Below are 25546 nucleotides of genomic sequence, written 5' to 3'. Positions count from 1 at the left end.
CATCCAAACTACCTACACAGAAACAACAACTCTATTTTCAGGGAACATGAGACATAGAACTGAAGACTGAGGAGGAAATAGGCATGGCTTTTTGGTTAGTGGTTTTGAACTTGGTTTTGAAACAGGCTTAAAAGACTATAGGATCAGCTGAAAACAGGCAGTTAGATAAATGTATAGAGAGATGTTTTTGGCACTGATGACAAAGTAAAAGCATGAATCAATTTCTGTTTTTAGTGACGCTGTTAATAAACAATATAAGACAGTGGTATAACATGGCGTGTCCCTCTTGTCCCTGCAGGTGTCTAGATCTACACAGCCTAGAACAAAATGAACCTCTGTCATCAGTGAAAATCAATCCTGTGGTCGAGCTGGGTCCACAATGCTCATACCTTTTAGAAATTGACAGTTTAGCAAGAGTCTAAGCATTTATTAACCAATCCCTACCAAAATACCAATGACATTCTTCACAGAAATAGAAGAAAGTAACACTATAATTTGTATGGAACCACAAAAGACCCAAATAGCCAAAGCAACTGTGAGCAAAAGAACAAAGCTGGAAACATCATACTACCTGATTTCAAAATATACTACAAAGCTATAGTAACCACAACACCATGGTATGGTTATAAAAACAGACACATAGAGCAATGGAACAGAATGGAGAACCCAGAAATAAGTTCATTTATTTAGAGCCAACTGATTTTTAACAAAGGTGCCAAGAACCATATTAGGGGAAAGGACACTTTCTTTAATAAATGCTGCTGGGAAAACCGGATATCCATATGCAGAAGAATGAAACTGGGCCCTTATCTCTCACTGGATACAAAAATCAACTCAAAATGAATTAAAGACTTGAATTTAAGACCCAAAAACTAAAAAACTACCAGAAGAAAACCCAGGGGAAACTCTTCAAGACATTGGTCTAGGCAAGGATTTTATGAATCAGACTTCAAAAGCACAAGCAATAAAAACAAAAATAGAAAAATGGGACTATATCAAACTAAAAATCTTCTATACAGCAAAGGAAACAATCAACAGCATGAAGAGACAACCTGTAGAATGGAAGACAGTATTTGCAAACTATTAATCTGACAAGGGACTAATGTCCATAATATACAAAGAACTCAAATAACTCAATAGCAAATAAGCGAATCTGATTTTAAAATGTGCAAAGGATTTGAATATTTCTCAAAGGAAGACATACCCATGGCCAACAAGTATATGAAACATTGCTTAACGTTATTAATCATCATGGAAATGCAAATCAAAACCACAATGAGATATCTCACCGCAGTTAGGATGGCTATTATCAAAAAGACAAAAACTAACAAGTGCTGGCAAGGATGTGAAGAAAAAGGAACTCATATACATGATTCACGGGAATTTAAATTAGTACAACCATTATGGAGAACAATTTGGAGGTTCCTCAAAAATCTACAAATAGAATTACCATATGACCCACCAATCTCCCCACTAGGTATTTTAACAAAAGAAGAAAATCAGTATATTGAAGAGATCTGTACCCCCTTGCTTACTGCAGTGCTACTCACAATAGCTAAGATAACGGAATCAATCTAAATGTTCATCACCAGATGAATGGATAAAGAAAATGTGCTGTATGTATACACAATGGAATACTATTCAGCAATATATACAAAAAATAAATAAAATAAAATCTGTCATTCATGGTGATATGGGAGAGGGGCAAGGAAGTGCTGGGTAGAGAAGGGCAGGGTCCCTGATGAGGGCTCCACCCTTGGGCCTGTGCCCACAGACCTAGGTGAGGACAGGCACTCCTGTTTTCACGCCCAAATGTTGTATTTTCCAAGACCACCATGGCCCACCACGCCCCCCATCTTGTGCCTATAAAACCCCCCGAGACCCTAGCGGGCACACACACAGGCGGCTGGACATCAAGAGGAGCAGAGGAACGGAAGAAGTTGTTCTGAGAGGCACCAGCAGATTCCGGCAGGCCATCGACAGCGGGATAACGTGAAATTCTGCCGGGGGCAGTCGGAGAGTCCGGCAGCTGGGCGGCCCAACTCCAGGGGAAGACCACCTTCCCACTAGATCCCCCTTCTGGCCTCTCCATTCACCTCGCGGACAGCCACCTCCACTCAGTAAAACCTTGCACCCATTCTCCAAGCCCACGTGTGATCCAGTATTTCCGGTACACCAAGGCAAGAACCCGGGATACAGAAAGCCCTCTGTCCTTGAGATAAGGCAGAGGGCCTAATTGAGTAGATTAACACAACCCGCCTGCAGACTGAAAAAGCACATTGTAATACACGCCCACTGGGGCTTGAGGAGCTGTAAACACTCAACCCTAGATGCTGCTGCAGGGTTGGAGCCCATGCTTCCTATGAACTGCCCGTCTGTATGTTCCCCTAAGGGTTGAGCCGCAGGGCACCGATGACACATCCCCATCCCATGTCCTGTTTCAGGGATAAGGTATCTTTTCCTGTTTCAATAGCAACACGGATGAGCCCAAAGGAAATTAAGTGAAGTAAGTCCGGCACACATACACGATGGAATACTACTCAGCCATAAAAAGGAATGAATTAATGGCATTCTCAGCAACCTGGATGGGACTTGAGACTATTATTCTAAGTGAAGTAATTCAGGAATGGCAAGCCAAACTCGTAAGTGGGAGCTAAACTATGACGATGCAAAGGCATTAAGAATGGCACAATAGACTTTGGGGACTCAGAGAGAAAGGTGGGGAAGGGAGTGAGGGATAAAAGACTACAAATCGGGTTTAGTGTATACTGCTTGGGTGATGGGTGCACCAAAATCTTACAAATCACCACTTAAGAACTTACTACTATAACCAAAAAAAAAAGAAAAAAGAAAAAAGAAAAATAGATATATAGACATATTAAAATTTGATGATGTAATCAGAAAATAAGAAAATAAAATATCACATGTTCTCACTCATATGTAGAAGCTATTTATAAAAAAAAATTGAGCTCATACAATCAGAGTTGTGAGTATTAGAAGACTAGGAAGGATGGGGAAGGGAAGGATAGGAAGAGGTTAGCTAATGGATATAAGATTACCACTAGAGTAAGTTCTAGTGTTCTATAGCACTATAGGGTAAATATGGTTAACATTAATTTATTGTATATTTTTTAAAAAAACAGAAGTGAGGATTTTAAATGCTCACAACACAAAGAAATGATAAATGCTCAGGTGATAGATATGCTAATTACTCTAATTTGAAAATTACACGTTGTATACATGTATCAAAATATCACTCTGTCTCCTATGAATGTGTACAATTATTATGTCTACTAAAAATAAAAAAACCTTAAAAATAAAAAACAATCCTTTAAAGAATTTACAGTTTCCGTAGGAATGTTTTATTTGCTATTTTTATACATTTTGCCTATCATCAAAAGTCCTGAGGGCTCTTCAGTTAATTTTCTTTACCCAAACAAAGTATCTTCATTAGGACATATTTTTAAAATGTATCACTATACTAACATGACAGTCAGAGTCAAACATAATTGCCATCTCTACGGAGCAGAAATTCTATTTATTTTTTGTCCAAAATCAAAGTGCTCTGTGCCTACCTTTTAAGGACAAGGGATTGGATCTTGTGAATTCTGCATTTGATGGCCTGTGCTGTTTGCGAACTTCCAAGTACTCCTGAACTCTTGAATCAATGGTTTCTTTTAACAGTAAACAGACTTCCTAAAGCAAATAAAAAATTAGATATAACCTTCAAATTTAATGCAAAAAAATTAACATGATATATATTAAAAAGTCAACAATGAACATTTCATTTCATTTTGCTTTTTAATTTAGCTGTGAATGTTGAAAGGAATGTCATATGTGCTCATGAATAACACCGCAAATTTAAATTTGCTACTGAAGTTTGCTCGAAACCATGATGTTGGCTCACTGTGTGATCTGGGAAAGTCATTTCATTTCTTTCTGCCTCAGTTTCATATTTCTAAAAGAAAGATAAAAATATTTCAGTGTAAACATCAGGGCAAGGAGGTAATAAGTATGGTAAAGAATGCTTTCATGTAAGTATCAATCAGTTGTACTGTGACAAATAGAAGAAATAAGTCAAGAAGAGCCAACACTGGCTGGCATCAAGGGCCCCAGGGAAACACCCAGTGTGGCCAGGGGACTGTAGAGAGGGATGGGGCCAGGAGTAAGGGCATATTCATCCACTGCTGGTGCAACGGCATGGGGAACCCACACCACAGCCCAGTCAACAGCAAGCAGCCCCCCCCATGGTTTTAGGGGACTGTTTCATGTTTATAGGCACAGTGTTGCTAGATCTTTGTTCAAAAGGAGTCAGAAACAGTAATTTTTATATAAACTATCCCATTTTTCAAACTTGGTCTAAACATTTTTAAAAATCTAAACACCATCATTCATTAGTTTCTGGTCTTGGGTTTACAAATCTACTCAAGAAGGAAACTGTTGAGCAGTGAGTTAAGCAGAGAACTGGAAATCACTAATCCTATTTTCTTCTACACTCTTGTTGATGATACTGTATATGCCTTTGTTTTTGTAAAAACGTACTACACTCATGTACTAACAGTGAAAATAATATAATTTCTCTAAAGTAGATTAACATTTATTAGGCGACAGAAACACATGGTTTTAATTCAATTTCAGTATTCCTTATCACTAGTAAGTTTCAGGATAGGTCAATTGTTTTATTGTTTTGGTGTTATTTATAATAAAGGTAAACAAAAATTTAAGCCCAACACAATGGGAAGATACTCTTTGCAGTTGTTTCCTGCACTAACAGGAAATTGTGACCTAATGTAGAAAAAGAGAGTAAAATCATACACAAATCTAAATTTCTTAATTTAGATTAAGAACTGATGTATAAGAACTGATGATTCCTGTTTAATTCCCAAAGACTGCAGAAAACTCAGAGTTGCCCAGGTCACCTCAAACCTGTTTTGCTGGTTTCTTGCAATGTCATCTCAGGTTGATCTCTTAGAATCTTCACAAATTAAAACAACAAAATTTTTAGCTGTTCTAAAGAGCAATGATAGCAAAACTTTTCCTTTATTAAAAACACTTGTACCCCTCAAACAATATAGAAAACCCTTGATTTAACTCATGAGTGTGAGTTTCTAGATAAAATACAAACACTGGTTTCCTCTCTCCTGCTTTTCATGTTGCAGCCTAAAGATGCAGTGCCTCATGGAATACAGAGATATCCCTTTACAGTTGAGTGTTTCGGCATTGTTCACACAACAAAAAGGCAGCCTTGCCGCCTCATAGGTTTTTTTTTTTTTTAAAACAATTAAAGAATTTTGCTTCACATGCAGAGTTCAACTATGACTGGGCTAGAAAATATGTGAAAGACATACATGGAAACAAGGATTGCTAAAATTTGGCCATAAATGCCCTATAAGGCTAAAACTAAAAATAGCATGACAAAAATAAAGCAAAGGCTCATACACACAAACTTTCTCCCTCTAGCTGTGGGGCTTTCCTTCTGTGAGTCAGTTTGACGAATGCAAGGTAGACCAAGTGCAGTGTGATAGACACCAGTAACTGACCACACCACACTTCGTGAAGCTTTCTCTTCAGAACCACAACGATGCAAGAAAAGAAAACTTCTCAGCTACCTTTGAGGGGCAGACAAGAAGAACAAGTTAAAATCAGTGCTCAAGACAGAGATGCAGAGGGCATCTCTAGGCTAACGGGCTGTGCTCGCTTCCTCGAGTTGACACATGGAACAGTTTGACTTCAACTGTTTGGGTACAAAGACTACTCGTGCTGCACTCAAAATAAACATATGTTAATACATGTAATTAGTTCTTTTTTCTAAAAAGGAACTGGATATTCTTAGGCTTTCACTGTATAAAATGACTGTTAAAATGGAATCAAATTGGTTGCTCATGAAATCCCAATCATGAGAGGATCCAAGGATAAAGAAGATGAAAGCCTGGGGACACTGAACCTAAGCTAAAGTCATAGCCTTTCTTCAACTAGCTTTTCTCCTTTCTTACGCACACACAAATGATCCCAGAGGAATTTTAACATCAGCGAATTGTTTTTTTTTTTTTCTTTTTTGAGACAGGGTCTCACTCTGCCACCCACGGTGGAGTTCAGTGGCATGATCACAACTCTCACTGTAGCCTTAACCTCCTGGGCTCAAGTGATCCCCCCACCTCAGCCTCCAGAGTAGCTGGGATTCCAGACACAAGCCACCACATCTGGCTAATTTTTATATTTTTTATAGAGATGGGGTTTCACCATGTTGCCCAGGCTGGTCTTGAACTCCTAGACTCAGGCAATCCGCCCGCCTTGGGCTCCCAAAGTGCTGGGATTACAGGTGTGTGTCACTGCACCTGGCCAATATACATTTTAAAAGGGCAAATAAAAGAAGCAGCAGCAAACCAACCATTTGGTTTTGAGAGGCAAGCTCAGCCTGCTACAGAGACCTGCCCCTTGCAGCTGCCAGTGCAGCACTGCTCTGCAGGTCCTGTCATGCACTGCGCAGCTTTGCTAAGTCATGCCCTGCTGCCCTCAAGTAGGTGCTATGAGCATCCACGCAGCTGCATGTGGCTCCTAAAAAAACAAAAACCTAGCCTCACGCTTTGGCTACGAGGTGATTCACACACCCAGGGCTTTATTTTAAAGCATTCCAAATTAACTGAATCTTGGGCAAAACGGACTCAATATTAAGAAGAAAGGTCTAAGGCCGATAAAGGTCTAAGGTGGCAAAGCCGAAAGGGAATGGAGAACAGGCCTGGAATGGTGGATTCTATAACATTGTTAATTTAAGTCAAGTCAGAAGATTTTGGGGTGAGGTCCCCTTGGGTGACTATTGGTCACTTTGGGGAAACAAGTGAACAGCTTTGAATCACAGCAACATGCGTTAGTAAGCTGGGAGTGGAATTATATGAAGGTAAGTGGCAGTAGGAGATGTTGATTGACTTGCTAAATATTTAAAAGTCCTGAAGAGAAGAGTCCACAGTTATTTACCTGAATGATAAATCCCACCATACAGAACCTTGTGCCTTCCTTTTCTCAGCTTTAGGTCACCAGGTATTCTTTGCAAAATAATGACAGCAAAGTCTTGATAATATCATCCTTTGAATGAAAATGTATTATCCTATAAAATCTTTTTTGGGGGGTGGGGATCTTTTTTCTAGTGAGCTCCAAAAGCTAATTAAAAGCAATTATCACAGAAAAGGGTGGCTTTTTGTTTTTTCACCACTGTCAATAGTTTCTTCTCCATATACTATATTTTAACAAATCTGATTTTTATGTCTCAGTCTAAAAAGCAACTGTGATAAATGGACATCATGGATAATGATATTTTTAAAGGTATGTAAAAGCCACAAGCTGGTTACTCCTGCTCTCTGGTGAGCAGGGATCGGAGAAGGAGGCAAAGTAATGATGAGAGCTCAATGCAGCTTGTAAACCTCCACCACAAGCAGCACTTGGGTGGGATTGTTGAAACTTAGAACCAGGAGTGAATTTCGCATCTAGGCAAACCTCTTCACTTTCAGATGAGGAGGCTGAGGCTCAGTGAAGTCCAGCATCATGCGCTGCTAAGCCCCCGGCTACTGGCTTTCCTGACTGACCATTGTGAGAAGGAACACCGTCAAGTATTTCCTGACTTGTCAAAGGCTCACGATAATACAAGGATGATAGAAAATAAAAGCTGAGGCTTTAAGATGGGTGTGAAGGTTCAGCCTTGTGTTAACTGCCACACCTGCTTCAGGTGCTCAGGCCATCCTTCACAACCAGTCAGGTTAAAATCCCTGATTACTGAAATAGTCACTTTAACTTCTTCTTCTTCTTCTCTTTTTTAATATATAGAAATCCTTCCCCCAAAACAAAGAGGTATAAAATGTCTGGTTTAAATAATACAGTAGCATATGAAGTTTATGAATGTGTCAGTTTCTGAAGGAAAAAAAAAGTGGGTTGCATATGTGTCTGTCATTGGGAATACAATTGTTTTTCAAGGATTAAATACTCAACATTTTTTTCCCACTAATAGAAATGAAAGCTGGAAAGAGCTAATATTTCTTATAGCAGCAGCAGCTACTTGCAATTAAATAGTAGAAAGTTTTGTTGTACCTCTTTCTTCTGTTCAGAAAACCAGCTTGTATCTTTGTTTGAACCTTGTGGCAAGATATGAAGATCCACGAGGACAGCAAAATTCCCACACTGAAAGACATTAATGGCAGAGTCAGTGTCTGTGCGGCTCATGCCCAGCAAACAATGAGAGAAAATCTCACAAATTCCTATGTGGTTGCTCATGATGAAATGGCAACAAAGTTCACTACTAGACAGAACTTTTAATAAAGAACATGGTTACAGGTCATAATCTACTACTTTCCCTAAGTTTAACATTTACAGTGGAAATGCTAAGGAGAGATGCAATGTTAATCAAGACAGGAAAGACAAAATATCTGTCTCTGGGCTGCACCTTGAAAGGGGATGTCCAAGCATCCCGGCAGCAGTTGGAAGACGTGAAGCATCGAGAGAAGTTAAATAGGTCAGTACTAGGTAGGCTCCACAAAAGAATGATTCCATGCACAGCCAGGGGAATTCTTTCTTCTAAGCAGCAAATAACAGATATAAGATACTGCATTTTCAGACGGACAAAAGGATTGGCTAGGACGGTACACTTTGGAATTGAAATGGGAACATGGAAGAATGAGAAATAAGCAAGAAGATAAAGATACATACTGAATGCTAGTTAACAAAACAAAACAAAATTCATTAAAGTATGCTACAAAACTGTACAAAGCCTGACTCTGTTCTTATTCTATAGGCTAGCGCTGTCCAGCACTTTAGAAAATAATGGAAATATTCTATATATATGCTGTTCAATAAGATAGCCATATGTGGCCGTACGTGGCCATATGTGGCTGCTGAGCACTTAAAATGTGGCTATTGTAACTGATAAGCTAAATGTTTAATAAAATTTAAATTAAATTTAAGTAGCTACATGTAGCTAGTGGTTCCATACTGGATAGCACAGTTACAGACCCTGTGAAAAGTTGTTGCCTTATAAATCCTCACATATGAGTGAAGTAATTTCTGAGAATCACAAGATAACTGTGAACAAACTAATTTGGTAAGGAATGGGACATCGAGGTTGGCGATGGTCTGAGAGACCCAGAGATTCGGTTTATGAGACTCAGAGGTTCAGTTTTTTCACTTCCTTGGCTGGACAGTTTTGTTTTTTTTTTAAATTCTGTCCTATATATCAACAGTGAAAGGAAAGTAGTTTCAACAAATGGTTAGACCATCAGATGTAAATATAAAGTGAAACTTGACACCTACCTCACGCTATATACAAAATTTAATTTGAGATGGATCACACACCTAGACAAAAAAGCCAAAACTATCTTCCTGATCTTTGGAATAGGAAAAGATTTCTTAGGATCCAGAAAGCACCAAATATTGAGAAAAATAGTTGTAAAATTGTTAAATTTTCAAAATTAAAAATTTCTGTTAACGAAAAAAGCACCATTAATAAAATAAATAGGTATGTTATACAGACTGGGAGAAATGTATTTATGTATTCAAAAATACATGTATCTGGTAAAAAGGACTGGTACCCAAAATATGTAAAGAAGTCCTACAAACTGATATTTAAAAACTGATATTTAAAAAAAAAAGCAAAACAAAAAACCTGAGTTTGAACAGACACTTCACAAATAGGATAAATGAATGGCTAATAAGAAAATGAAAAAAGTATTCAATATCATTAGTCATCAGGCAAATTAAAACTAAAACCGCCAAGAGATACAACTACAATACCCACCAGAATGACTACAATTAAAAAGACTGACATAACATGAAATGTTGGTAAGGATATGGAGCAACCCAGACTCTCATACTTTCCCAGTGGAAATGTAAGATGGTCTAACCACTCTGGCAAATGGGTTTGTCAGTTTCCTGTAGTTAAACGTACATTTACTTATCAACTGAGCCAATGATTCCCTCCCCAGGTGTTTATTCAAGAGAGATGAAGTATATGTGCACTCAAAGACTTGTATGCAAATATTCATGGAAGTTTTATTTATAATAACCCAACGTGAAGACAACCCAAAAGTCTACAACAAGAGAACAAATTGTGCCATATTCATGCAATGGAACACTACTCACCACACTACCGATAAACTCAACATGTATTCATCTCAAAAACATTAGGTTGAGCAAAAGAAACCAGACCAAAATAACACATACTGTATGGTTCCATCTATATATAATTCTAAAACAGCAAAATCAACGTGTGATGAAAGGAATCAAAACAGTAATTTCCCAGGGGGGTAAAAAACTGGGTGAGAACTGTCACAAAGGAACTTTGTATGTGATAAGACTATTCTGTATCTTGATGGGGTATGTTATGTACACACTGCAATCAGTTCCTTTCACTATATTTAAATTATATATCAATAATAAACAATTTTTAAACACTGTGTAAAATGCACTCATACTTGTTGGCAGTTATTGAAAATGTAGGTATTACGTCCCTGAAAATGTGTGGGAGACCCAAATGAAGTTTACCGGGTAATAAACTGTGAAGCACGTTGAAAGATGGTTTCCTATGATGTAAAAGAGTGCACTTTAGTGTGTTACAGTTTAGTGTGTTGCAACCAGCATTTTATTTTAATGAAAGAGAACTGAAGATAATATTAGAATGCAATACAAAATATCAGTGTGTCATATGGTAAGATCAAGAATTGTTTTGTGAAATGTAAGTAAGTGTGTACTCAGTTATGATGGAAAGCCTATTTCTTATTGTGGGTTGTAATAAAAAATGTTTGAAAACCACTCAAATATACTGTTAAAGTTCTTCTCAACTGTTGGTTACAGAATTTAACCTTTAAGGAGTATGCTGCCACCAGGTGGAGGTCGCATGCCACAACTACAGGATCTTAGCCACGGAATATTAACCTTTCCTGTGCCATGGACTTATTTAGCCAACTGTGAAGCTGATGAAAGTTGCTCAGAATAATATTTTTAAATGCATGAAACACAACACATAGGATTAACAAGAAAACCAATTACACTGAAGTACAGTTATCTTAACGAAAGAAAAATTTGAGACATAGGAATGTATGTCCTTGTTTATTAAGGCATTGGGTCTTGTCACATAGTGATGGATAGTGATGGATCTAGTACTACTACAAATCTGAAGTGGTGATAAGCATAAATGATATCTTCATTATCTGTAACAACCTTAATGTAATATGAAAAGAGCTATAATTTCTAATGGTGACAAATACTGCTAATATTATTCATATTTTTATTATGAATCCTACGTTCATAATAAAAAGGAAAACTAAATTTACTAGAACTTGATCACAATAAAGACGTAACTTTTTCCCATGCAAGTTCACTGGCCTCTGAATTCAATCACAGGCCCATTGAAGTTCCAAGGATTCTGGAATAAAAGCCCTTCCAAAGCGGTAAAATATGTCTCAACACATTTTATTGCAGGTTCCTACAGGTGCTCTTTCCTGATTTTTTAATCTAAACCAAGTTCACTGCTACCTTTTCATTAGCAAAACTAATTGTTTTTTTTTCTTGTAACCCTCCTACCACCGCAAAACTAATTCTTTAAAAAAAAGGGGGGGGTGGGGGGAGGGGAATCTTAAGCTTAAGCAACTTGAATTGATACTGTAACAGCAGCTTGCTGAAGAATTAACCTAATAGTAAGGTCCAATTTGGTATTTTTCTCACCATTTTGTGACTTTGATCACAAATAACCTAGTCTAAGTTTGAAAATAAACAGATTGAGTAGAATGTCTCTTTTTAGAAAAATAAATTGTCAAATCTTACTGTGGTGAGCAGACTTTCCTGGGGTTTCTGGAAGCCTCCACTGTTTGGCAGGCAGTCCCCTCCCCCGCAGGGGGCTCTCCCTCTGCAGCCTGCAGTTCTGAGCTCTCTCAACTCCCTCCCACACTAGGCAGAGGTATTCTGCCTTTCCAAAGTTCCCTGCTCTCAAAGCTTTGCTTCTTGTCTCTCATGAGAAAACAGAAGTGAAAAAAAAAAAAAAGAAAAGAAAGCTTCTTACACTGCCAGCAGCACAGCCTCCCTTTCTCCTCCCCCTAATTAGGAGAAGGTTATTTCTAGTCTCAGAAGATCAACTCTCCAGCTTTCTCCTGAGAGAAGCAACATGGTAACCATCACTTCTTTCTCAGCCCAGAACTGGTCACTCTGCAGAGGCCAAGCCACCTCTTGAGCAACCATCAGGCTGCTAGGAATAGCTTCACATTGCATGCACTGGGCTGCGAGTCCCCCAGCCAGGGTCTGGTCTGGCTTCTATCCCCTCCACCCAGAGGATTCAGCCAACAACAGGGGTGTCACCCCCAACTCCTCCCTTCCCCTAACCCTCCAGAATCAGTCACGCATCTTGTCCATTTTAATTTTTTAGAGCGTTCTCACACACACTTCTCTCTTGCTCTGCTGCTCCTATCTTCTCCCACTTGGAAGATTACAGTCACTTCTGTCGGTGTCCTGGATGAACCCTCAATGCATATCTGGGAAATCTCTAACCTATAAATCGGATCAGTCCACTCCCGTTGCAGCTCAGAGCAGCAACTCACAAGCCTCTAATGAGGCCCATGTCTTTGTCTCCTGCACCTGACTTTTTCATCCTTGGCTTACATTACAACTTGCCTCGCTGCTTCCATGCTTGTTGAGATCCTATGCATCCTCGAACCCTAGCAGGAGTGTGGTCAACTCTGTGAAGCTATTCTGAACAGTTTCTCTTTCCCTGCTCTGGACCAGCCCATTCTTCATGTGATTATTTATTTCTACATTAAGTGACTGGTCCATGTAGGGCCCCCATCCTAGGCTATAAGCCATGGAGACAGGTCTATACCTCTGCCAACCTTGTATCCCCAGTGACCAACACACTACCAGCCCTCAGTGAATACTTAATATTTAATGAAAGGAAGACAAATGAAAAAAACAGATGACAGAACAAGTTAGCCCCAAGAATTGTGCAAATCACAGCCTTGTCTGCAAAGGGAGAGCTCTAAGCCCTTTCCAGGGACCAAGCCGTTACTATTCGGCCCAGTGCACTGATACATCATAGAACAACTTCCTCTCTCCCTATTCTGGAGTAGCGACAACTCTGCCATCAGCAACAACAAGCAGTCATTTTTCATATTTCGTGAAATGGGAATACAAGAATCTTAGGATTACTTCACTGGAAACTCACTGCCAACTGAACGTGTTGGTTATTTTTCCTATCTCTTTCCTAAGAATTCCAGAGGTGCAACTCACACTCTTTCCAAGTCCTCAGAGGTGGGAGGTCTTGTCTTCTGTGTTTACATTAAATATAAGAATAAAGGTGAAAATATTAACATTTCTCACCCACAAAGCCATCTCTGGAGCAGACTCAGAACTCTTAAGAGATGTAGAAAGGTCCCCACATTCTCTCATGCACTCATTGATCATATGAAACACCTGCTGAGTTTCACAGGGGCACTAGCCAGGCCCTGAGAGAGGGAGGGGCAGCAGCTGGGCACTGTGGCATGTGTGACCATGGCACATACCCAAGGACCAGAGGGAGTGGAGTGACAGCTCTGCCTGAGGAAGGTGAGGGAAGGGAAGGTGGTGTCGCAGTCAAGTACTGAGGAACAGGGAAAGGAGTGCAGAAGGAAAAATGAATAACACCCCATGCAGAGAAAGAGCTCGCGTGCTTTGGAGACGGAAAAGAGTCTCAATGCAGAAACACAGGGCATTGCTGGCAGATGGGGCCAATAGGGCAGGAAGGCTCAGGCCACAGAGGGGCCCTGGACAGGCTGAGGAGGCTGGTGGGCTGGAGGGCTCTCTTGGGTAGGAGTGTGGAGCATGGGCGGGCAAGGGGAAATCACCGGAGCCAGGCAGACAGGTTCAAAGCCACTGCAGGAACCCAAATAAGAGATCAAGCAAGGTGATCTCGAGGTGAAGGGGAAGGGGCACATTTGAGGGACACTCAGAAGACAGAAGTAAGAGGATGTGGTTGGGTGTGAGGGAGAGGAAGGACAAGGGTGAGGCCCAAGGCATGTGGTCCGTTTCTACCACGCCCACCGGGTTCCCAGAGGCAGCTTACATACATGGGTCTGTCGCTGAGAAGCCACACAAATCATCATTGGCATTTTACACCTACCTGGCATTGAGGGTATAAGGCAGCTTCAAGTAACGAGGCAAAGATTAAAAATGGGGAGAATAAGTAAAGGCAAACAAGGGTAAAAACATATGAAACCGATGATAGGCCTGCACGAAATTCCCACCATAGTCCCAAGTCTCTGCAACATCTGGCTCTGAGATTCCTAGGTACAAATGTGAAAAATACAGCGCCAATCAGAGTCAAGAAGATGAGAAGGAATCCATGCTGAGGATAACTGAATCATTTCTGATACTACAGCTAGAAAGAGTTTCTCCTAAAGGCCTCCTCAGAAGACATGGAAATTTTCTTCCTGGAGTGTGAATTTTACAAAAAAGTTCTAGAAAACATATTAAATATTTTCATGTTACCACAAACTGCATATATCTTACAATGTAAAATTTTACAGTGATGTGATTTTTAAACAATCACAGTTTAAAATATTGATTGCCATTTACAGAGCACCTATGTTCCAGGCACTGTGCTAAGTTTTACTCAGACCATTCAATTAAATCCTTGCCACTCTGGTGAAGGAGCACAATGATTATTCGCATTTCGTAGATAAGGAAGCTGAATTTGGGAAGGTCTAGTCCAAGATTACACAGGCAGTGAGTGCCAGACCCAGGAATCAAATCCAGATCTGAGAGACTCCACATTGCCAGACATTACTCTGAGGAAATTTAACCCCTGTGGAAGGCTACTCAGGACACACTTCCAGCCTCATGTGGGAGCACGTTAGGCTGTCTAGCCTGGAACCCACTCCCCTTTATTTGGGAGCTGGCCCCTATCCCCTCTAGGTGAGCAATGGCAGCCAAGTGTGCCCTAAAACAGCCTACGCCTTAGTGCCTGGTGACTGCACCAGGGATTCTCAACAGGGTCCCACAGCTCCTTTCCCTGGGCAGCCTGATTCCATGTCTGATTCCATTCCAACACAGATACGGAGAGCTCACTGTAGGGCCCCATGCCACTGTAGGGCCCCATGCTGAAACACAAGTGCAGTGAGGCAGTGAAAGCCTCACTGTAGAAAGAACGAGGTGGGAGGGGTGGTTAGGGAGAAGAAAAGGTGAAGAAGGGAAAGAAAAGAATGCAGCAGAGGGTGACAGCAATAAACCCTGCAAGAGGTGGGGTAGAGCTCTGAGGGTAGAAGAGAAGTCTCCTAACATTAAGAATCCCTATCCAGAGAGTTAAAAGCTGAAGAAAAGTCAATGCAAGTGTGTTGTCAATTGAATTCCCTTGGCCAGTTACTCACCTGAAATACTGGCCCAGGAAATCCAAACTTGTAGTTTACATATAAGAAAGGGAACCAGCATACCTTTTGGATGGCATACTCAGTAAACTAGCAGACAGGTCAGGAGATGGGAGAATAAAGAGTCATTCTGTTGGAATATGCTATATATTTAGTCCAGTTGCAAAAATCTACTAATGGTGAACAAGTTGGCAATAACAATAGTTAAGATTCATGGAGCACTTGTGTGCCAGACTTGGTGTCAAGCCCTTTCTGTACATTATTGCATTTAATTGTCGTGACAACTCAAAAAGCAGAAACTATTACCCCTTGGTGTTCTGGAAACACTGAGAAATTTAAAAGCACTCTTTCTCTTTTAGGAGATCGCTGGTGATCACGACTGGGTTTTGTTTGGTGCGGTGCCTTGCCAACCTGGCAATACTTGTCAGGTGGGGTACAAGGAACACTCCATAATCTCAGTAACAGAATTAGACACAGCCTGAATATGAGATCATAACACACAAAGAAGGCCTGGAGAGGCCGGGTGTGGTGGCTCACACCTGTAATCCCAGCACTCTGTGAGGCCAAGGTGGGAGGATCACAAGGTCAGGAGATTGAGACCATCCTGGCTAACATGGTGAAACCCCATCTCTACTAAAAATACAAAAAAATTAGCCAGGCCTGGTGGCGGGCGCCTGTAGTCCCAGCTACTCGGGAGGCTGAGGCAGGAGAATGGCATGAACCCGGGAGGCGGAGCTTGCAGTGAGCCGAGATCATGCCACTGCACTCCAGCCTGGGCGACAGAGCGAGACTCCGTTTCAGAAAAAAAAAAGAAGCCCTGGAGAAAGCCCTTTGATGACTAATAGGAGAATGTCCTGGTGCAGGAAGTCCAAAGACCATGAATCTCTTCTAATGATGCCCCAGTTCAGGAGGGGTTGAACCACCTCCTTTCTCTACTGTCAGTTTCCCTATATACAAAATGAGTGGACTGAACTAAATTGCCTTCAAGGTGCCTTCCCTTTAAGATCTCATCTCCTGGTCATTTTGTTTTGCAACCATTTACTTGGATTCTACCTGCACACATAGTGTCTGTCCTCCTGTGGAGGTTATAAAAGAGTCACACTGAGACTAGCACCTCATACTGTCCTCTGTCAGTCCACTATGGGCCATCCACCAGGTGGCCTTTGTGGAGGAGCTGCCTTCTGTTACCTTTGGGTTGTCAATGTCTAGTACAAAGTCAAAACAAATGACTTTGACAGCACACAGATGGTCGTGAAGAGTGTTTGTTAAATGAAAACATGTATCAGTGATGAAAATTAAGTGGCTGGCTTATTCTCTCTCTAGGAGGGATTACCTCCCTCTTACCTGCACCCTGAATGCAGGAAAAAAAACACTGCAGAATCAAGCTAATGGTTTACAACTAAGGTTGCCCCAGGTATGCACAGAATACTGTCACTCGTGAATCGGAATGGCTATTTCCCCACTTTCCAGTCAATCAGGCAGAACAAGATGCAAGTACAAAGCCATGGTTGACAATGTGAATCCAGACCAATTAAAGGAAACTTCCTTGGTTGCAAATGGATGACTAGTTCTTTAAGCTTGAGTTTTTCGGGTTAAAGGGATGCTTGGGAGGGTGTGACTTGTCTGAGGTGAAAAGGACTCAGGAGGGGAGGGAGCTCCTGTCTCCTGTTCAGTGTCTGTTGTGGGACCTCTGACTACAGGTCAAGGATGTGTAACTTCCCAGTCACTTGTTTTCCACAACAGATTTATTACTATGGTTGGGGAAGGATTCTACAAAGATAAAGAGTAAAACACAAAGGAAAGGGAAAGAAAGATGAGGGAAAAGCAGAACAAATGACTTTGACAGCAGCTTCTAAAAGGAGGAGAAAATCAAATAAGAGGCTGTGGTGTCCTTCAGTAAATCATCTCTGGTATCCTACTGAGAAAGAGTTTGGTGTTTTGACCCAGAGTGCTGTAGGGTGGCTCACAGTCTCCCTGGGTAAGATTTGAGACGGGAGGCAAAGTACTGCGTGGAATAAAGCAATGGTCAACCATGTTATTATGAAGGGCTGCTTAAATTTAACATATGCCCCTGGGACCCTGGGGTAGAATTCCAGGCTGAATCACAAACTCTCAAAGCCATCACTGCATGAAGAATACATTTGGGAATAGGCTCTCTGGGGGTCCCTTCGAAAGATGAGAACTGATTTCATTTCTTTAGACCCTCCCTAATGGTTTTCAGGACATGATTATTTCAAGTATAAACCTGCAGGTACCTTCCCTCAGTCGACTGGTCAGTGGCATAGACACAGCAGGTGTGGCAATGAGTAAAACAGTGGGTTGGTTCAGCACAGACCTGACTTCAAATCCTAGCCCTGAGCCTCAGTGGCTCTGAGACACAGGTTAAGTTCCTCCAACGTAAAATGGAGATAGCAATGAAAACTACATCATGGTTTTATTTTGAGGATGACATGAGACAATGTGGGCATGAGGCTTCTGCACCATGCCAGCCATACAAAGGGCTCAAGGAAGAAATATTGGCTGCTTTTCTCTTTTTTTTTCTCCAAAGGTAGAATTTGTCTTAAATTCCAAAGACTTTCAAATGAATTCTGAACTGTTAGTTCCATAAGATTTACAGATAGGTAGGGCAGAGGTTTCCACCTATTCCTATTAAGAGCCAATAAATGCCTCATAATTCTTCTGCACGGTTTTACTCCGGCCACACACTGCTTCTACGAAAAAGAGCAGATGGCTTGTAATCACACCACATTACAAGTAAAACTATGAACTCTCCTCTTACATATTTCTGCAAGAGAGCACATGAAATGAAAAGACAACCTGACAGAAACTGTAATGTACTCGTCCGTAAGGCCCCTGACTTGAGAGGGTGCAAAGTGGCTGGGAAACAAGCATCACTCATATTTAGTGACATTTATGCTGGTCAGGAGCATGTTCTGGATCAATTATGGCATCTATAATCTGAAACAGGAGTATGGGAAACAACAGGAATATCAGCACCCACAAATTTTGTCCACTACTTGATCTAACATGTGTGATCATGAGGCATTGGAATGTGGCTTTGATTTTAAACTAAGAATTAACATGTTAGAAAATATTGTTTAATATTTGTGAAGAATCCTGACATGAAAGAAAAGCTTTTCAGTTTATGAGTTAGAGGAATTTATGACAAACTACATATGAGTCAAAGAAAACCCCTGTAAATATTCCCCTAGTGATCAACATCTAGGTTGGCAGATTGTTCTAAAGGGTGGCCAGTTTTGGAGGGAGATTTCTTGAAGCAGGAAGGAAGAGGAAAGACAGGTAGCATAATTTTCCTACCTCTGTGGGTGGAACCAAAGTGTCTTTGATAAATACTTTGGGGATTCTGGATGACTTAGAGGAATTCAGTTTATTTGTTTATAGGTAAAATAATTTAAGGAATCCCCCCCACAGTGGTAATTTTTCCCTGGAATCTTCTCATTTACTTTCTAATATAACAAAGGACTTGCCAGATAAAGCTATGACAGGTACTCTCTGCTCAATCCAGCTGTCATTTAATTTCTTCTGGGGTATTAGCATTGTATGAGTACTGCTTTGTTTTTTGTTTTTTAATGTACAGCTGTGTCACAGAATGAGTACTGTGTATCAAGGGGGCTACACATTTACTCTTTTAAAGCGGGTGTCAACTTTGACAGGCCAAAGATAGGGCTAAGTGTGACCTTTACAGGAGACAAAACAGCATTGAAGTATGTGGCTGCAAACTAAAACACAACCTCAGAATGAGGAGTTTCTACTATTTCAGGGCTCAGGGTTACCAGAACCTTGGAGAGCCCCAACAAAGTCAAGTGCTAGGCCTGTTTGTACCCTTGGCCACACTTACCATCCTGGCTCTGCTAGTTCAGGAAAGCTCTCTGTGTGTACGACCTTAGGGATATTTACCCACTAGAGCCTCAAGCCTAAACTACCGGTTCTCAGAGTACCAGCAGCCGGTTCCCAGAGTACCAGCAGCCGGTTCCCAGAGTACCAGCAGCCACAGCATCTCCTGAAGCTGATTTGATGTGCAAATTCTTGGATCCTACTCAGACCTACTCAATCAGCAATTACAGAGAGGGGCCCAGGATCCGGTGTTTTAACAAGCCCTCCAGGTGATTCTGGCACATGCTGAAGTTTAAGAGCCCCTGCTACAGGCCCCCTTGTATCCTGGAAGAATACTCATAGCATTCTCTGTAGAACACAGGAACTTTTTTGAGGTTACAATAGAACGGAAGAAAAAAATACCTGATGAAGTTTCACCATGTAATACAACAGGAAATATATTCACCAGAATATATTTCAACTGTAAAACTCACAAGTAAAAAAATCACCATTTTATCATAAATACAAGAAAATAGTTACTTTAGTGTAAATTATGATTTTCTTTAAAAAGAAAAAAAAAAGGCTGAGCATGGTGGCTCACGCCTGTAATCCCAGTACCTTGGAAGGCCAAGGTGGACAGATTGCTTGAGTCCAGGAGTTTGAGTCTAGCCTAGGCAACATGCCAGAACCCCATCTCTACTAAAAATACAAAAAATTAGCCAGGAATGGTGGTGCGCGCCTGTAGTCCCAGCTACTCAGGAGGCTGAGGTGGGAGAATCATCTGAGCCTGGGAAGTCGAGGCTGCAGTGAGCCAAGATTGTGCCACTGCACTCCAGCCTTGGCAACTGGAGTGGACACCCTGTCACAAACAAACAAACATTCTCCAGAGGTGAATGTGATGTGTAGCCAGGGTGAGAGCTACAGATAAAACAGTGCCTTGCTGAGCATCTTCAAAATTCACCTCTGAATTAGGATGATAAAGATGATGAAAATCCAAAGGGAAAAAGAGATCTACCTGCTGGATGAAGGGAGAGCCTTAGGAAGAAACAGAAAGGAAAGGCCAGAAATGAAAAGAAAGGGGGCTGTAAACTCCAAACAATTAAGGAACAGATATAACTGCATTTAAATTCTTTAATGAGTTAGATGACTGGGCTCAGAGGAATCCATCCCAGGGCACCAGAGCCTGGCTCAACCACCGGGATGAGGAGGAGCACAAGAGTTACCTGGAGAACCTAGAGAGACAGAAATGATGCTGCACTTTTCAAAAAGGAGAGAAAGATGGATTTTATAGCTATACATTTCATCCATAACAGACTACTAAGGGAGAGCCTGAAGAAAACCCCAATTATGAAAAACTAACCTCATTTTCTTCTTTGACAATATTCTTAGCTGCCATGACTGGTGAAGGCAGTTGACAAAGCACACGTGAACTTCAGCCAGAATCAAATGAAGTTCCTCATGACATCCTTTTATTCACATTACTCCACTAAAACAGCTTCTGTCACGGTTACCAATGATCTGCATGTCACCAAGCCCAATGGTCAGTTCATGATCCTCATACTACTCTACCTCAGCACCATCTAACAAAGTGGTTCTTTCACTTCCTGCTTTCCTTGATTTCTTGGGACACCAGAAGTCAGCTTTGCTCGTTCTCCTCCCTCCTCACTGGCCACACTTTCTCAGTCTCCTTTGCTGGCTTGTCCCATCACTTTGGCCTCTCAACACTAGAGAGTCCAGGGCTCAGTCCTTAGACCTCTCCTTGCCTCCATCTGCACTTTCATCAGTCTCAAGGTTTCAGACACTGGGCAGTTTACATGCTGAGAGCTCCTAGTCTTTTTGCTGTAGCCTAGACCTCCCTCTCGCCTCCACAGGCATACATCCAATTGCCTACTGTGCATCTCCACTTGGGTGTCAAATAGACGTCTACAACTTAACAGGTTCAAAACCAAACTATTAATGTTTACCCTCAAACATGGTAACTAATTGTAACTCCATTCTTCCAGTTCAGGTCAAAAACGTTGGAGTCATTTTTGATGCCTCTGTTTCTCCCATATTACACATCCAATCTATTAACAAACCCTAACAGTTCTACCTTCAAAAGGGCCTGGCACATGGTAGGAGCTCAATAAATATTAATGAAATGAATCTATGAACAAATGAGTCCTAGTGAATAAAACAACAGAAAAATAGAAGTGGATGAAATGACAGGTGGGTTCATAACCAGTTAAACAGCCATAACCACAGGACCCATTAATGGCCAAACAGCAACCTGGATGGGGATGGTGAACAACTTTTTCCTCGACCCTGGTCTTGGTCTGCATTTCCAGCACTGGAATGGATGAATATATAGGGGACATACCCACAAAATAGGTGGATGTCACTGCAAAGAAGGGGACAGTGCATATCTGGGGTAGCAAAAACTGGATCTGGGAAACAAAACAAAACTCTAAAACTGGACCTCTGTGATTCAGAGGGAATCTAACTAGAGAGAATTAAACTAGGATATATGTAAGGGTCATATAACATTTGGCTCCAAAAAACTAACAGCCCAAGTGGAGGCATTCTTAGTCAAGAGTAAGTGCTGTGAGCAGGCAGCAGAGTGCCATCGCTGTAAATGATGTTAATTTCATCTTAGGCTGCCTTAACAGCAGTGGCCGGGAAAAGTGACAGGATGAGGCTTTATGCATTTAGTGCTCAATTACTCTCAATATTGAAATTGAGACAAACTATCACATACCCAAATGAGAGTGATCAGGATAACAGCAACACTTAAAATCATGTCATGAGCATCAGCTGAAGAAAGTAAAATGATTAACCTAAAAAAGAATAGCCAGGATAATATAATATTAACAGGGCTTTTAAAGGTGGAAGAATAATCCTTAGTTCTCTAGGGCCTTAAGGGATAGAGAACCAGATGAAGCAGAGAAACCATAAGGAGACAGGTACTGACTCCACCTAAGGAAGACGATCAGACCAGCAGGACTTTTCAAACAGGAAGTGATCTGCCGCAGGGGGTGTGCACTGGCCACTCAACCCAGGGGAGAAAACTCTATTGACACAAAGCCCATTAAAATGGGCAACTGAATAAATATTGCACTGTTATCATAGGCCACTGGTCTCCCTGTGAGGAGTGACGAAAACTACACAGGAAAGGATTGACTGCTGGCTTGTTGCATTGGACTGATTTAGTTACTTCAACCATCCAATGCACCACTGGCTTCCTGGTTTTTTGTTTGTTTAGTTTACACCTAAAAATGTGGGCTTATAGACCCCAAAAATCTGAGTACTTGACCTTTTAGTGACTTTAACATGCAAAGCATGGGCTTTAGAGTCATACAGATACATATGTGTGCAAACACTGGCTGCCCCCTTTACTGGCCACAGAGCCAGGGCCAAGTTTCTCAGCCTCTCTGAATCTTAATCCCTTTATCTGTACAATGGGGACAATAATCCCTGCCCTCCCAGAGATGTTATGATTAAATTCAAAAAGAAAACAGACTGCAGTGTCCACAAACAGGAATTAACTAATTGAGAGTAGTTAACAAACATCATTCTCAGTCTCAGCATCTTATTTAACAAGGGTGACAAAATTGACCACTGCTGTCCAATAACATTCTGTGATGATGCACATGTTCTATATCTACAATGTCTAATACCTTAGCCTCAAGCCACATGTGGCTACTGAATATCTGAAATGAGGCTGGTGTGAATTTTAAATTTTATTTCTAATTAAATTGGTTAATAAGCAGTTAATTTATTAACTTAAACAGCTACATATAAACTAGTCACTGCCACACTGGACAGCCTAGACAGTTCCTTAAAGTGACTCCTGGTTCAGAAATCCTGGTTCTATTATTTTAGTGAGAGACTAAAACCACAAAGGGCAAGCAACATCGGGAACCTCATAATAGGAAGTGCCCAGTGATGCAAGGGGAATCCCATCCTGCAGGGAATTCCAGAAGGCTCCTAAGGACCACATGTGAGGGAATGATAGGGACTAACCTGGGAAATTTCTTTGAACTTTACCAAAGAAGGTGCTGATCCAATAGAATTGTTTTATTTTAAAGGTGTTTTCCTTGTAAATAGAAAATGAAGCAATAAAAACTGTTACTGACAAAGGATTAAGAAGTTTGTTTCCCTTTACCTTTCACCCTCACTCAGCTTTATCAAATGAGAAAACAAAATTCAAAATTCATTCAATGCAAAATAATCCCTTAGTTTTGCTGAGAATGAACCTTAAACTTTGGCACTGAATTTCCCTCACTATTCTGCTCTGCTTCAGAACTCAGGAAACAATCCCATGACTACTTTCATCACAGAGAATTTCTACAGAATGAGTAAGAGTTCAAAGGGAATCTTCAACCAATTCATGCCTAAGGCAGGAAATTGAAATGGGACAGAATATGTTAGACAAACACAGGCGAGGTCTGCTGGTGAGAGCCGAGTTTTTCTTCCTCTGACCCATTTTTAGAGAACTACAAAGAGGAATAAAGGGAGGTCGTTAATTGGTCACAGGACTTATGTAGAGCCACCTCTACTTTCCTTTTCTAGTTGACTGCTGGGAATAACACCCTCTTCAAGGAATGCTCAAAGGGGAAACGTGCTGGGACAGGAGACCACTGATGAAATGGCTTCAGAAGCCGAAGATCATTAATTAAGAATATTTAGAGTGAGGTTGAAAGCTTGGCTGAAAAGAGTGGGAGGGACAAGTCTGTATCAGCTGCTACCTACACATTAGCAATTAAGCCTTATAAAGGCTCTCAGTGGAAGTTACATTTCCCAGGCATCCTCCTCGGATAAGTGAAGAGCCTCCTGAGCCAAATGAACACTGAAGACCATAGCATTGACTTCAGAGTAATACTGCCAGCATCCACTATTACACACCCTTGATTCTCAGGATTCGATGTCTTCAAAACACCACTACCCACTGCCTGACACAGTGTTTCTCAAACTTGGGCGAGCAGCAGATTCACCAGGAGGGCTTGTTAAAAACACACATTGATTAGCTTTGTGCTCGGCTAGGTATTAAAAAAACAAAAAGAAGAAAGAGAAAGAAAGAAAGGGAGGGAGGGAAGGAAGGAAGGAGGGAAGGAAGGAAGGAAAGGAAGGAAGGAAGGAGAGAAAAGAAAGAAAAGAAAGAAAACAAAAAGAAACACAAATTGCTAAAGCTCAGCCCCACGGTGAGACTTAAACCTGGGGTGAGGCTGAGAATGTGCGTTACTAACAGACTCCCAGGTGATGCTGATGCTGCTGGTCTAGAGACCACACTTTGAGATTCACTGGCCTAGAAGAGTGGTTTGCAACCCTGGCAGCACCTCAGAATCACTTGGGGGGCTTTTAAAATAATAACTATGTCCAAATTCTACGCCAATGAAATCAAATCAGACTCTCGGGGTGGGGCCTGGGTATCAGTATATTTTAAAATCTCCCTACCTGATTCTAATGCGCTGGCTGGGTTGAGACCCACTGCTGAGATGATTACCTTCAACTATTTAAATTTGGAGACTACATATACTCTGAACAGTTTAATAATTATTCCTTGTTTTAAGTAAATTCCATAACTTTCACACTCATAAAATGAAAAAGAGAAGCAGAAAACTACCTTGTTTTTCCTTACACATTAGAGATAGGGAGGCAGATCCTGGTGTCTGCTTGATTCCACCTGCCCTTACTGGTGATGGTCACTTTCTTCTTTTTTTTTTTTTAACAAACCAAAATATAATGAGCTTCTTTGCACCTGCAAATGTCACCCTCCACTCCAATTCTGCTATTTAGACAGGATTCCCTACAGATTTACTAATTAGAGCAACTCACGCTTTGTGAACACTGATAAATCTTCTAATCCCTTTAAAATATGGTAGGTAAAAAGTGATACATTTTCATGACAATCCTACAACTATTTGAGGAGCAGGTAATATTTCCAAAACACTCAAATTCTTCTAATGTTTCTTCCTTCAGTCTCTTTTCTATCCTCCTTGAATGCCTTTTTTTCCTTCTAAATCAGATTCTACTTTTCCTTCATCTATCATCTGCCTGCCTGTACCCTTCCTTCATCACCTCTGCCTTAATGTGACAAGTGTAAACTTTACAATTAGTTATTCTTATGAAATAAAGTTTTATGGTGCCTGTTCCTAATTTAACAAACAAGGGAACTGAGTATTTTTATTTGGTGAGATAAAAAGACACTAAATTATTTTTGGTATGTGCCTCTTGATTAACTCTGCCTTGGGCATTAGTCCTCAACAGGAAACTTATTCCCCACCCTTAATTCCTTAAATTAAGAAACCTTCAGGCTGCAATCCACTGTGTGCCATGAATCAGCACCTATTGGTGAAATGTGACAATACAGT

The 25546-nt window shown here is 40.9% G+C and overlaps 1 protein-coding gene across 1 annotated transcript in view; it reads right to left on the bottom strand.

Moving 5' to 3' along the window:
- SLX4IP (SLX4 interacting protein) overlaps positions 1–25546 on the bottom strand; it is a 193312-nt gene that overhangs the window by 64781 nt on the left and 102985 nt on the right. The window contains exons 3-4 of the mRNA XM_003810570.6: positions 8077–8166; positions 3576–3696 (exon numbers count right to left, since the gene is read on the bottom strand). Of these exons, the coding sequence (XP_003810618.1) occupies positions 3576–3696; positions 8077–8166 (211 nt within the window). The remainder of the gene's footprint in view (positions 1–3575; positions 3697–8076; positions 8167–25546) is intronic.

This window comes from Pan paniscus, chromosome 21, assembly GCF_029289425.2.
Source record: "Pan paniscus chromosome 21, NHGRI_mPanPan1-v2.0_pri, whole genome shotgun sequence".
In the NCBI taxonomy this organism is placed as follows: domain Eukaryota; kingdom Metazoa; phylum Chordata; class Mammalia; order Primates; family Hominidae; genus Pan; species Pan paniscus.
This window is presented reverse-complemented; position numbering and strand designations above follow the sequence as displayed.